This window comes from Camelus bactrianus, chromosome 25, assembly GCF_048773025.1.
Source record: "Camelus bactrianus isolate YW-2024 breed Bactrian camel chromosome 25, ASM4877302v1, whole genome shotgun sequence".
Taxonomy (NCBI): domain Eukaryota; kingdom Metazoa; phylum Chordata; class Mammalia; order Artiodactyla; family Camelidae; genus Camelus; species Camelus bactrianus.
In genome coordinates this window covers 7740858-7755487 of record NC_133563.1, presented here as the reverse complement: position 1 = coordinate 7755487, position 14630 = coordinate 7740858, and the positions used below count along the sequence as shown (strand labels likewise).

The 14630-nt window shown below is 31.0% G+C and overlaps 1 protein-coding gene across 12 annotated transcripts in view; it reads right to left on the bottom strand.

The window, feature by feature from the left end:
* Positions 1 to 14630, bottom strand: part of VPS13B (vacuolar protein sorting 13 homolog B) — a 627348-nt gene that overhangs the window by 574331 nt on the left and 38387 nt on the right. For all 12 annotated transcript variants that reach the window (XR_006725148.2, XM_045517216.2, XM_074352638.1 and 9 more), the window contains exons 4-6: positions 11820 to 11940; positions 5324 to 5491; positions 1193 to 1374 (exon numbers count right to left, since the gene is read on the bottom strand). Coding sequence is in view for 11 of the 12 variants with exons in the window: in XM_045517216.2 (XP_045373172.2) it covers positions 1193 to 1374; positions 5324 to 5491; positions 11820 to 11940 (471 nt within the window). In the remaining variant the exon portion in view is untranslated. The remainder of the gene's footprint in view (positions 1 to 1192; positions 1375 to 5323; positions 5492 to 11819; positions 11941 to 14630) is intronic.

The window sequence follows — 14630 nt, the reverse complement described above, 5'->3', positions numbered from 1 at the left end:
GCTTTAATTCACCCTTAACATCCTCTAACTTTAGGAGGAGAGTCAAGGACAAAGAAGGAAATTAAGTCCATTGTCCTGAGACAGAGGCCTAATTACTATTGAATTCATACTTTTCCATGCTTATCTTTGCCTAAGAAGCTAATTCAAAAGTAGAAGAAAGTAACAGAATTTAAACAAACCAATGTGCACGGCACAATGTGCAGAGAAAAAATGAAATATTCATAACTGCACATTACCAAAGAAAAACAGGTAGATTTCATGTGTAAATATAATTTTAATAAAGTTTCATAAAATAGAAAGTGTTGTTTTAAAAAACATTATGCAAAACTAATCATTTATATAGCCATGCCCAAACACATATAGTAGTCAATACCACTGTTCAGACTCAAGGCAGGCTTTTCCATTGCAGTACTTAAGCATTCAAAAGCTTGTAATTCAAATAATAAAAATTCATTCCACATTAAAACTTAGTTAACCAGATGACAAGTCACTGTATGTTCTTTTTCAAAGATAAACAGTCAGACAAGAAGTAGGAAAACTGTTATATAATAAAAGAACACAAGATTTACACTTAGAGAATAACTATACACATTAAATATATACACCAGTACCTTGGAGAACAAAGTTTCACACAGATCAAAAGACATTATCTGAAAAGTTTCCTTTTTCTTAAGATTTTAATTACAATTTGAAACCACAGATAAAAAGCTAAAATTTCTTGAACCAATCAACTAAGATTAGGTTAGCAAATTAAGCCTTATATATCTTTAAGAAAGGTAAGGGTCAGTAACTATACAGTTATCAGATCGTGCTAAACAAATTATAAGGATTGAAATACAGATTGATACTCAGTCCACTGTGGGTATAAATACACTTTTTTCATATGATCTCTTCTATTTCCTCAAAGTAAAAATCATTAACAAATAGTTGGACAAACTAAAAAGGAAAGTACAGTCATAGAAAAAAAAAAGTTGATCCCAAAATATCTCTACTAGAACACACAATGCAAAAAGTTGTAACTATAATAACATAAAAGTTAAAAAATATAAATAAAACTTTTTAACAAAAATTAATGGTACATATATTTATGAGGTTAATTTCTTCTTTGCTCTTCAATATTTATTAATATGCACAACAGCAAATAAACCAAGTAGAGACATGCAACTTAACTACTAGAAAAAGAAACACCTACTTTTATAACAGATGGCATCTTGGAATTTAGGTTATCATATGTAAAATGTAGACGAGTTCTGAAGGAACATTTGTATAACAAAGGATCCTGGTAAAATTCTATTTTACCACTAGCATTTCGTTTATCAAGACAAACTGTACAGTCGGAAAAATTGATAACCTTTCTCAGCACCAGATCAGTTGCTAAAAAGAAAAGAAAAACATTTTAAGTAAAAAGGAAAGTTAGAGAAGAAAATGCAACTATTATTTATTAGTACAAATAGTAATAAAAATAATAGAAATAAAATTAATAGCATATTTAATACATGATGCCAGAGCCTAAGAAAAGAACTTATCCTTTATTATATAATTTGTCTTCCAACAACCTTATGAAATAGGCACAATAATCCCCATTTTATGTATGAAGAATCAAATAGAAGCCAAAGAAATGAAGCAGTTCACCCCCAATTTGCTTGACACCTAACTACAAATGTAGACAAAGTCTATAAAAAATTTTGTTACATTTCACAATCTGCAATGAAATATTAAAATACAATCAAATTATTGAGAAATCATATTAAAAATAACATTTTGAGTAACAGTCATTCATTTAACATTTATCATTTATCTTATACTAAAAAACTCACTGCTGCTACTCTCAAACCTGCACTCTTCAATATGGTAGCCACTCGTGACATGTAGTTACTTAAATTTACCTATAAACTGATTACAATTATATGAAAATAAAACTTTAGGTCCTTGGTTGGATTAGCCACATTTCACGAACTCAGAAGTCACAGGTGGGTAGTGGCTAGAGTACTGGACAGTAAAAACATGAAAAATTTCAATCATCACAGAAAATTCTAGTGGACAGCACTTCTCTCAATAATAACTAATGAAGAAATTACCAAATTATCAATGACAGTATAAAGTTTGTCTTCAAGGGAATAAAAATGGAAACAATTGCTGGTAAAGTATAAACTAGAAGGTGAAACATTTAGCAAATGAGTTATTTTATTCCTAACTAATTAGCAATTCTTAGGTAAGTATCAGGCCCAAATCTACTTGATCAGTAATTTTTAGCAGCTATCCACATGCTGTGGGCATGGGAATCAAACAATAAATTATACTTTAGTCCATTCTATTTCTGAGTATATTCTGACAACCTCTAATTAACTCATTTAATTTTCTTTTTTTTTGGATTTAGTTTTTACTTCTTAAAAACTTAAACAGTATGTACATGTGTGAAAATAAAGTTTCATTAAACAAATAAATATCAAATTTGTCTGTTGAAAAAATACACAAACAACGGTCGCTCTCTGTTTTCCAAGACGGCCTGCACTCTGTCTACAGACTGTGTATCTACCTTTACTTTAACCACCACCCGTAACCCTACCATGTACATCTCTCTAAATAAATCTACTTTTATTCAAAAAAAAATACAAAGTTACCATATTATTTCATTTTACACAGTATATACATAAATGATTTAGTTACTATTATATACACGTACATAAATTAAAGAAATTATAATAGGACTCGACATGAAAGAAACTAAATGCTTCCTTCCTTCTCTTTATAGTAATTATACTTTACTGAATATTTGCTATTAGACACTATATTAAATCTTTTACATCTATTATCTCATAATATTTATATGGCTCTGTTTAAAGATGTGGAACAAAGGAAAAGTAAGGGTAAATAATCTGTCTATTGTTAGACAGTTTATAAAGAAGAGCAGAGCTGTAATTCAAATTCTAACAGCCTTACTCAAAAGCACATTTTCCTATCCATCATGCTATGAGAACATAAAGTGATCATACTTCAAGGATATTTCAGAAAACTTGTCAGTGAGAGAGGAAATTATTAAGCTTTGAAAAATGTTTTTCTTAAACATTATTACAACAGGAGCTATCTTAAAAACATACAAAATGAATGCTGATTCTGGTACTTACTTTAGATAATTTGTTACCATTTAATCTGTAAAATGGGGATAATTATGCCTATCTAAGAAGCACTCTGGAAAATGATTAAACATTATTTTGAAAATGTGAACATCTGCATATCCTCCCATCCAACAAACCTACTCGTAAGTACTGTATATGTCCTAGAAATGCTTATATGTATGCACACATTTTCAAGGTTCATCCATGTTGTAACATGTATCAGGACTTCATTCCTTTCTATAGCCCAGCTTTTTAAGCAATTAAATCATAAACAATATTTAATATGGCAGTTAATTCTAGGAGGTAGCAAGGGAATGGGACAGGGAAAAGCACACTGATGGGGAAACTGTTAATGTTCTAGTTACTCAGAGTATAAGTGCTCATTGCATTGTTTTTTTAACAAATATGTTACATAAATCCTCTTGTAAATACCAAATGTTGCATTAAAAATTAATAAAAGGGGAAACATCTACCTCAGAAACTAAAGGATTAAAACAAGATAATTAACTTAAAGAAAAAAAAAAAAAAAAAACAGCACCAGGCCCAGCATTTAACAAGTGCTCAATAAATGGAAATTACTCTTTTTGCTGTCCTTAACACCACCATCATCATGATCTTTCACGTGGTATCATCCTTGATTCTCATAAATACACTGACAGGTTGGCAGTTACAAATTTACAAATGTGAATTTTCATTACAAATGACTTACCCAAGGTTGCACTAAGTCAGTGTTGGAGACAAGATTTGAACCAAGACCCCCTAACTCCCAATCCAAGACTCTAATTCATTATAAATAATTTCCCAAAGTAATATTTGCATTACTTTGATAAAAAAAACTATAAATGAAATTTCTTTCCCTAAAATGTCAACTCGTTTATTCAGTCCTGCATTATCCAGTTCTGCTTGTTTTCTATTTTTTTAACTTTTTCTTCTGCGATTTTTACCAAGTATTTCCTCCCACAGAGGATAAGACGGAGGAGGAATTAACAATGTCTCAGAAACAAACCCTGGGTCTTTGCATGTGCTCTTAATTATGTTTCACAACAGAGCTGAGACCAGAATTATTCTTCATTTTTAAAATTTCTAGATCAAACCTTAAAGAATGCACAAAAATGAAACTGCATTCCAATTCTGCTAGTTCCTATTTGTATGCCTTAACAAGGCAAGTCAAGTAACCTAGAGACTCAATTTCACTTTACTTTCTTTTAATTACAACTTAAGATGAGTAAATGAATGAGAAAAGATATCACTCTATAGAATTGCTATGAAAATTTGAGACTGAATATAAATAATAAGAACAGCAGCTAATTTTCTGAGCACTATGTACAGCACGCTTTTATGCTGTGATACGTATTTGAGGAAACTAAGAAACAGTGAAGTCATAAATCTGTACTCAGTAGGAGAGCCAGGATTCAAACTCGGGTAGGATAACTTTAGCAATTACGTATCATGGTTAAGTCACAGATAAAAGGTGCTCACAATAGTCTCCTTACTATATTTTCCAAAAATATCCACTCCTTACCCCATCAGAACATGTACCAACAAGTACTGTGACTTATTTAACTATTATGCCTTCTGACAAAATTAAGAAAAAGCAGTGTCTATTTCTTTCACAGCTGTATTTTCAGTGCTTAGCACAGTGCCTACCTTTCATGTAGAACATAATAAAATAAATAAATGGAGTTATTAAAATTATTACTAGTAGTTCTTTTAATATAAGCAGAATAAGATGCAGCAGGTAACAAAGGAGGCTTTGGGACTACCCAAAACTCCCAACTATGCTTTGCAATATATAACCCTAAAACATAAATCAATCAGATACACTGTTTTGCCATTATCCAACTATGCAAAAGCAACATGTTTCCTTTCCTCCTTCAAAAACATTCAAAATTTTAATATTATTTAATTATTATTGCTTCAATCCACAGCATTGTAAAATATTATTTATCGCATTTGAAACAAGTATGTGACAGGCAAGAAAGAATAAAATTTAACAATATCAAAAAAAGTCTGAAATTTCTTAATCTGAGGGTTTATTAACCTCCTATAACTATATGCTAAATTTTACATATATGCCTTTTTCCAGGCTGAAGGCATAAAGCTTTCATTAGACTTTTCAAACAGCCTGTTGGCCCAGAAAAGTTTTAGAATCCAGGACAGCTGTTTCAATAATAGAAAAATCTATACTATTGTTGACATTTACTCACCAGAAATATCCATGAATGCACGATCCCATAATTCACCCACTGTATAGCAGTCTGCAGAAGTAATGTTGACTGAAAGAACAATATCATCTTCAACATATTTTAGTATGAGATTATTTATTACAATATTTACATTATTTACAACTCGTCTAATCAGACTCTGTACATAACCTATAAAACAGGAAAAAAGAATTCAGTTAGACATAAGTCTATCAATAAATAATTACTCTTAAAATGTTACTGAACTTTATGTAAAAGATGGGTATTATTTAGCATATGTTGTAAAGATGAAACTAACATTCAGCCTAGGTAACATTCAACTAGGCTTACCAAGGTGACATAACTAGTAAGTAACAGATCCATCCCCCAAAAAAGCCATTACAAAGAAGTTTTATGTAACGAAGTGCTCGCATATTAAGAGAAACCATGGGCACTATACCTCTTTTCATAACATAATACTAGATCCCATTAAATGATTACCCTATACTACGTGTACTTTGTCTGATTTCTGCCTATTTTATAAACATTTTCCAAAATGAAACAATATTACTATATACACTGATTATACAATATATTAGAAGAACTTCTTCAAGGTTCTTTTTGAACCAGCTGCATCTTCTCTTCCTACTTTAAATAGCCATAAAAATATTCAAAAGTTAGGCACAGAAGAAAAGAGAAACAAGACCATCGTAACAGATTCAATTATTTCCACATACGAATACATAATATTGAAACAAAGAAGGGGAGAAAGTATGACTGAGGAAGAAAACATAGAAAAAATTAAAGAGGGAAAAAGAATACAATGAAGAAGACAGAAGAAGAGTAAGGAAAGAAAGAGAACAGATGAAAGCATATTGAGAATCCATAATCTCTCAAGTTTCTTGCACACAATAAATGTACATAGAGATACATTACTGAGGAATTAAATTGAAAATATAAATAAACCTAAACATAAACAGCATTTAAAAAGACACAGGAGAAAAAGATTAAAAACTTCACTTTATTCAAATACATTTTCCACTATAAACCCTATTTAAAAGCTAATTAAAATTTTAGCTTATTTCATGAAATAACTATCTGTTGTATTCTTTAAACCAGAACTTTACTGGACAAAATAGAATCAACTTCTGTCAGCAACTGACATTGTTAACACCTACACTGAAGTCTGCTGGGAGAAAGCTTACTTAAATTTATTCAACCAAAAACCAAATCCTTCATTCATTCCCAATGGATACAAATAGGAAAAAAATGTAAAATGACTATGTTCAAGTTTTTCACATACATGGTAACTATTAGCAATGTTTAGAGTGCCAATTATCATATGCTATAAAATTAACACACAAAATATCAAGAAACTTAAAAAATATTCTTTTATGTGAGTATATGCTACAATAATGCTTAACAAATTAAGTTTCAAAAAGAAATTTTAAGTATCTAAATTTTCAAGTTTAGAATGTATATTTCACCCATGCTATTATTATGCAACACAGATGTTAAAAATAAAAATAAATTGTTTCTGTAAAGTCAAGAAGCATGACTAATATTGGTTTTCCTATTTCTGAAAAACCTGTCAGCAATAGAGAACTCATAAAAACCTTGTAAGAGTTCATGAGTTTCTATTATCCTCAATAAATAAATAAATAAATAAATAAATAAATAACTCAAGAGATAGAACTGGGCAAAACATATAATGCAAAGCAGTTAACAGAAACATAATAATGTAAATGTATTTTAACTAACAGAATCCTACTGGTAGATTTTTTTCATATACCTTTTAATATCTTCTCTCAGTTTCTCATTACACAAACTGAGATGAATAAGCCAATTCACCAAAGTAAAAGAATCAAATACCTAAAAAGAACTACATAAAACTATGTTTTCTTATTTAAAAATTCAATGCCAAAGCAAGTAACAGTGACTATCCAATGGAATAGATAATATACTCTCTCTTTAATCCCTCCTAATAACTTAGCTCTAAATTTGCCACAGAAAAGGGTCAAACAGCAGATCTAATAGCTCTCAATACTCCATATTTAGAGACTCCCGGGGAGTGTATCTTATCTGTTCAAATGAAGTAACAGTAATCCAAATCTATTCCACAGGCACTCTGGGGATAAGAACCTCTAAGATATCATATTAGATGGCTCTAGAACAACAGCCTAGTCAACCTTTCCAGAAATTCTTATCACTATTCAACTCTCTCCCACCCATAAATCCCATTCCTCTCAACACATATACCCACAGGGCCAGATAAAACTCTATGAATTTTCACTGACTTTGCTCATGTTCTTCCTTCTGTTTAAAACAGTCTGTCTATTCTCCCTTCTTGTTCAGGTCCAGTGTACCCTCTGCCATATATCCTCTTTTCCAACCCTTCACCCTCCACATCAACATTAAAGAGACTGTCTTTACCACTCTTCTTGGGCTTAGGTTACAACTGCCTTTTGCATATGTTTATCTATACTTACCTTCTCTGTTAAATTATGAAACCCTAGAGGGCAAAGATTGTATCTTAATTATTTCTCTGATATACTTTAAGTAATGTATAGCAAATAATTTGGGTTACAAAGAGACAATATTTGCAATCGATTTACTCTAACTTGGTCACTAGGAAGCCAAGTTGCTCAAAACCAGTAATTATATGGTTGATGATCTGGTCACAGTACCTAAAAACATCCTGGTCAACTTCCTGGTGTAAAATCTGGGGGCTATGCAGCATCATACAGTCAACTTATGCTCAAATAGTTAGAGGAAAAGTAAATTCTTTGTAATGTTCTTGCATTTTTTGGAAGGTTGAAATTATTTCAAATTAAACTTTTTAAGAAAGTTTAGGAAAGAATTAGGATTCCTTATTGCTAATGCAGTAGTAGAAAGGTTCAAAAACACATGAATTTAAAAAACATCCATCAGATCTGGTAACTAGAAGGTAACTTGGGGCAGCTACTGCAGGAGCAAAGGAAAATAGCTGTGAGTTGAAGATACTTTTATTATGATTTAAGATAGACACAGAAGTTCTAAATAACTAAGTAAGGATAAAAAAGTAAGTGTAAGCATTGACAAGGAGGACACAAAATTGTCACTACAAGATGACTTTTTTATACAGAAAATCCAAAAGATGTAACTGAAAAATACTGAATTTATCTCTACCATTTTATCATAATGTCCCAATCATGCATATATATGCATATATTTATTTTCATATTGTTTCATTAAATGTTGTTATAAGATATTGAGTATCGTTCCCTGTGCTATATAGAAGAAATTTTTTAATCGATTTATATATATATAGGTTAATATTTGCAAATCTCAAACTCCCAAATTTATCCCTTTCCACTCCTTTCCCCCAGTAACCATAAGATTGTTTATTATGTCTGCAAGTCTGTTTTGTAGATGAGTTCATTAGTGTCCTCTTTTTTTTTCTTTCTCTTAGATTCCACACATGAATGATATCAAATGGTATAGTAATTACATTCTAATTTAAATGTACTGGGGCCAGAGAGGATGGTCTTTATGATAGTGGTTCTTTGAAATTTGTCAAGACTTCCTTTTGACCAAGTCTTTCCCAATGTCTATAGAAATCCAACGTGTGCATCACAAGAATGTACAACTGTCTTATCTGTTGGGTGCAGAGTTCTACAAATATCTATAGAACAATCTTGTTAATTTTGATATTCAAAGATCCAGATTGGGGATTTTTTATTTTTGTTTGCTTGATCTATCACAATTCAAAGCTAAGTTGCTAGGTACATAAAAAATCATCATAAATTTTTTTGGAGGACTGCACCTTTTATTATAATTCAGCATCTATTATGCGTGTCCATCAATGCTTTTGCCTTAGTTACATTTTGCCTAATTTTTATGTTATAAGTACAGATTTATTTTTGGATAGTACTTGTCTACTGTGCCATTTCCCGTTCTTTCAGTTGCAATCTTTCTTACTTCTCCATTTTACCTTCGTATTTTAGAAGCCACACACACGGACATAACCACTCCTTTCTTTCAGTATCCAAAAAACAGTACTTGTGCTTCCTTAGAGCTTCTCTCTGCCTTGGTTTTACACTAATTAGTAGTTCACAAAGTCTCCTATACTAAGCCATTAATTCTCTGAGGGCAAAGATAGCCTCCAATGAGCTGCTCCAGCATATTCTCATTCACACAGCAATAAAGATTTAGGGAACTAAAGGGTCTGCCACCACCAAGCAATGTTTTGAAATTCAACCTAATTAGAATGAAATAAAGGCTCTCCAGTTATCACCTTCTCTGTTATAAACAAAATATAAATGTTAGATATCTTGAAGCTTATTAACAAGATAATAGTTTGAAGCATAACCTACTTTTAAAAGGATCAGTGTATTAATGAAAAAGAACAGCCGTATGACAGAAATGGCTAGCTATCCATCAGTATTTTGTGCTCCCCTTTCCAGAGTGCAGAACTGTTACCGAGATAATACTTCTAAGCTGTAATGTCCTTGCAAATAGTTTTCCTCAATGAAATTTGAGAAGAATATATTGTTCTACAAACAACTATTGGCAACACCAAAACTTTTCTTAAAAAGTATCTCTGGATCTACGCAAATGTTCAAATTCCAAAATTATGACCACAGATTCTAGAAAAAATAACTTTCCCTAGAAAATGTTGAAAACAGGAATTCATCTCTATCATAAAAGAACTTAAATATAATTTCCAGGCAGGATAATGTCACCAAAAATGAGTCCTCAAATAACTGTATGAGTTAATCTTTAAATTAAGTGATTTACTATTATCCAACTGGATTCTCAAATTATCCCTTTTCTTTTTCCTTTGGCAAGATTACGTTTAGCTGCTCTGCCTCCCAGTAATTGCCCAACAAGTTCAGTGACTTCCCAAAGCAATTCCTTAACTGTGACTTATGTCAGCATAAAAGAGGATACGAGTCCTCCTATTAGGTAAGGCAGAAAAGCACATGTTAATCCAAAAGCTACCTCAAGTAGTTCAGGGAAAATACAGCTCTGTTTTATGCCACTAAAAACAGGATGTTTTATGTTACATTTATGTTTTTATGTTTTATGCTTTCTGCTCCTAAAAACAGAACAATTCTCCTAATCCTGATTATCAGTGTAAATTGCAAAACAGGTTCTAAATAATCATCAAAAGTCTGGGACCTGTTTTGATTACATGCAGGTTAGCCCACAGATTTTTATCTGTGAAATCAAAAACTAACAAAATAATTAAATTTTTCTTAAACAAGTTCTTTCCCACTAGAAAAAAAATGTAGTAAGACTTAATAGTTAAACCTAAAACTGATTATTTTTTGCCAAGATATTGATTGAGAGAGTTCTATACAAAGATCTGGCTTAGGAAGTTTTAAAAAGATATGTAGTCAGAAATTTGGAGGGGTGAAAGGGTTGTCTACTTAATAAACAAGAATAAACTATAGTTTAACTTACAGTTTAATTCACCAGGGACTTCTCCCAAGGAGTTGATAATTAAGAAGAGAATTTAGAAAGTTCTGTAACCATCACACAACTCAAAGTAGAATTAGAAACATTTAGAAGTAAAATACCTTCTTCTGGCACTTTCTCCAGCTACAGCAATTAATCTATTTATTCTAAAGCCAGAGGGATTACTGAGAACTATTAGGTAAAGTTCCTAAAAACACAAAGCATCAGCATTAACATCACTATAACACTACAGTGAAAAATGTTCAGCTCAGTGCTCACTTCAGCAATACATATACAAAAAAAAAAAAAATCAATTCAAAGGCAATTTAGAACCTGTACTTGAGGGAGGAGGGCTATGAAATGATGTATCTAACTCTAATCTCTTACAAGTGAAGTAGATGATGCCAGAAGACTATCAAAAATAAACTAGGTTAAAACCAGCAGAAAGCTTCCAAATCTTTGGTGTAGAAAACAAGTATTTACCAATGTCACCTATAGCTTAAAAAAAAAAAAAAACTGACTGATAAATAAAATCAAAAGAGAAGTGATAGATAACTAGTAACTGTAAAAAGACAGCAATGCACTTTGGCCACAGGAGTGATATGTAACAATCACTGTTTTTTTCCCTTTACTAAATATTTACCAAGGAACTGTTGTTTGTAAGCTACTACTCTTCTAGGTAAATAAAAATTTTAGGAAATGAAAGAGAAGAGATGGTCTCTCCCAGTGTGATTGTTAGTGAATATTACAGTTTTCAGAAACTCAAGAACAATCTAGTGTCATTCCTTTGTTTATCAAGAAGCAAGAGTAACAAAGAGACTATGACTAGGAGTCAAAGGTAAGTCTTGGCTTGGAGAGGATGTAAGAAACTTAAAGAACCACCAAGGGCAAAAGAGCATCAAAATTTGAATGAGCCCAGAGCCCTCAGAAATGTCTTTCAATTCGTCCTGACAATATGCAGCAAATGTACATATGGTTTAAATACTTCACGACACTAAGGAATACTGAAAGTACTTATTCTCCAAAGGGCTAAAACAATGATTAATAACAATCAAAATTTTCTCTTTTATCAAGTTACCTGGTGGCAAATCAGGATCTGTGGGAGCAGCCTGCTGAATCCTTCGGGGTTTTACTGATGATTTTGTATTCTCAGTAGTACTATGGTTGGTAGAATTAGAACCACAGCTTTCATGGTCATCCTGTTTTTATTTTGAAGAAAGAAAAGTAAATCAATCAATCAGCATTCAAGAATTTTTAAAAGTTTTGTTGACTGAATGCAAGTTAATAAATGTGATTAGACAAGACTCTTCTAATTTTATTTTTTTAGCTCTAAAAATCAACATAACCAAAATTTTTCATAATTGGCATTCTCAGTTTCAAAAATAACTAGAAGTTTAAAACTACAAATTGTTCATTTCTTTAGTTGGTATCAAAACAAACCACTTGATAATGTCAAAAAATTCTTATATATGGCTTCAGCAAAAGACAACAATTTTATAGAAACTTCTAAACATTTTCCATCTGAGTGCAAAATAAATGGAAAAGGTCTTAATTTTTTCCTATTTGTTTATATGTTAAGACTCCTCACAAAAAAAAAAAAAAAGACTCCTCACTATTTTGTGAGTCAAAATAAGAATCCAAGCTGTCTTCTTAATCATCTTTAATAATTAATCTTAACCATCCTTAGAATCCTTGACATCCTATTTAACAATGTTCACTGAATTGAATATTATTCAGATTAGACACAAGGTTTAATTGGGTTTTAACATGAATAACAAAAATATCAAAAAATCATACATATTTTTGAAATTTATACAATGCAAATGAGTACTCTTTTCCTGATTTCATTCAACATTTATATAATACTCTTATGTGTTAATTGCTGGATTTACAAAGCAAATTAGATACAATACTTGTCCTCAAGGATTTCAGAATCTATTCAAAACATACATAACCAGTTCTACAAAAGTACTTTTTTTCTTTGTTTTTAACTGAAAGGAACACAAAAGTCATTCCATTTGGAAGAATTAAAGAAATCAGGCCCTTAGAACTGAATGTAGGAATGTTTTAGGTTAAGATCGGCAGCTAAATAGGGAGAAAACTATAAACAAAATAGTACAAATGTATGTAGCATATACAAGGAATAATGATCAGTCCAAAAAAAAAAAAAAAAAGCCACAGTATACAATGTTTAAGATGGGGGAACAATACCAGAAGCTAGAGGCATGGATTAGTTCAATAAAAATAAGGTTATGTTAAGAACTACAGAGATGTTCTCTGTCTTCATTCTAGCTGACACTCAAGATTTGGTATTCATTCTAGCTGACAGTCACGATTTGGTAATTAGGAGCAGGGTGCCAATAACCTATAAAAAAGGAGATTTGGTAATTCCAGTAAAGGGACAGGAGTGGGAGAAGTAAATGAGTAGTCAGAGAATGAATAAGAAGTTAAGATGGAAAAAATAATTATAGATTGCTCTTTCAAGAAGACAAGTATTACAAGGAGGAAACAGGTGGGATAGTAATATGCGGTAAAAAGCACCTGGCATCAGCTTATTCCTTTTGGGGGGATAAAAGAGCACATTCTGCTTGAAGGAGAGATGCATATGAGGTGGGAGAGATCAAACATCTCTCCAATACAAAGAGGAACTGATAGTATACTGTGTACCATCAATTCATTAATCAATAATAAAACTAATTCATAATACTTAAAAGAATTGTGGTAAATTTAGGTTTTCTATTTTATATATTTGAAGAAAAAATTAAAGAACAAAAATAAGGATAACCACTAATTTATCTAAAAGGGTACCATAGGCAATTAAGAACAATGACAGGACCTCCTTTAGGAAACAAAAATTCTTACTCACTACCACACTAAGAGGATTATACAAAAGTAAAGATGAATCTTTTACAATATAGCATAGCTTCAGATACTAGTAATATATTAGCAAAAGAGAAAAATTTTGTTCAAAACTTGACTACAAGCAAAAACTTTAAATTTTGCTATAATAAACAATAAAAAAAATTTCACACACTTATGCTCATTTTAAGTTAATGCAAAACAAACTTCACAGCATTTCATTCCACGAAACAACTTCACTATTCAATTTTTATAATGACATCTTCTGTTATTTTGGGGGATGTTACAGTCTCTAAATATTAAAAGACTACTACTGTGAATAAAACCATACTGTAATTACTTTTAGTTCAACTTACATCCTTAAAAATGTCTGTAGTCATACACTTCTGCACAATGTTAACATTAAAAGCACACTATTAATTTTTGAAACATATGGTTGTCTCAAAAGCCCAGAAGTAAAACATATTCATTAAAGAGATGTGAAAAAGTTCCAAGTGAACTGCCAAAACCAGCATAATTATGAAAATATTTAACACTGAAACCATCTGAAATCACATACTGTATATAGATTACAGTGATGTCATAATAAACATTCCAGCCAAAATGCACTAAAACTACTGCAGTCCAATAAATCTGGCATACATGAAATGACAAACATTTTAAAGCAAAAGAAAGAACAAGTTATTTTTACTTTATTTTTTAAAAGTTATTAGCAGTAAAGAGGGGTAAAGTGCATAGACTAAATATGAGTTTTCAAAGTTTTTTTAAAAAACACAGTGAATAAAGCTTCCCTACAAACTACACATTTTTATTATTTAAAAGAAAAACAAACTAAATATTTGCTAAAACAAAAACTTTAATAAACTTGAAATTTTAGTGTGCCTTAAAAATGAGCATTAATCATGGTACCCACAGGGATACATACTATGAAACAAACACTACCAAACGTGTAAACACTTCTTTCTTAATTATAATTAGGAAATCATGGTTGCATATATAATTAGAAAATAATCATTTTGATAATTTCAAC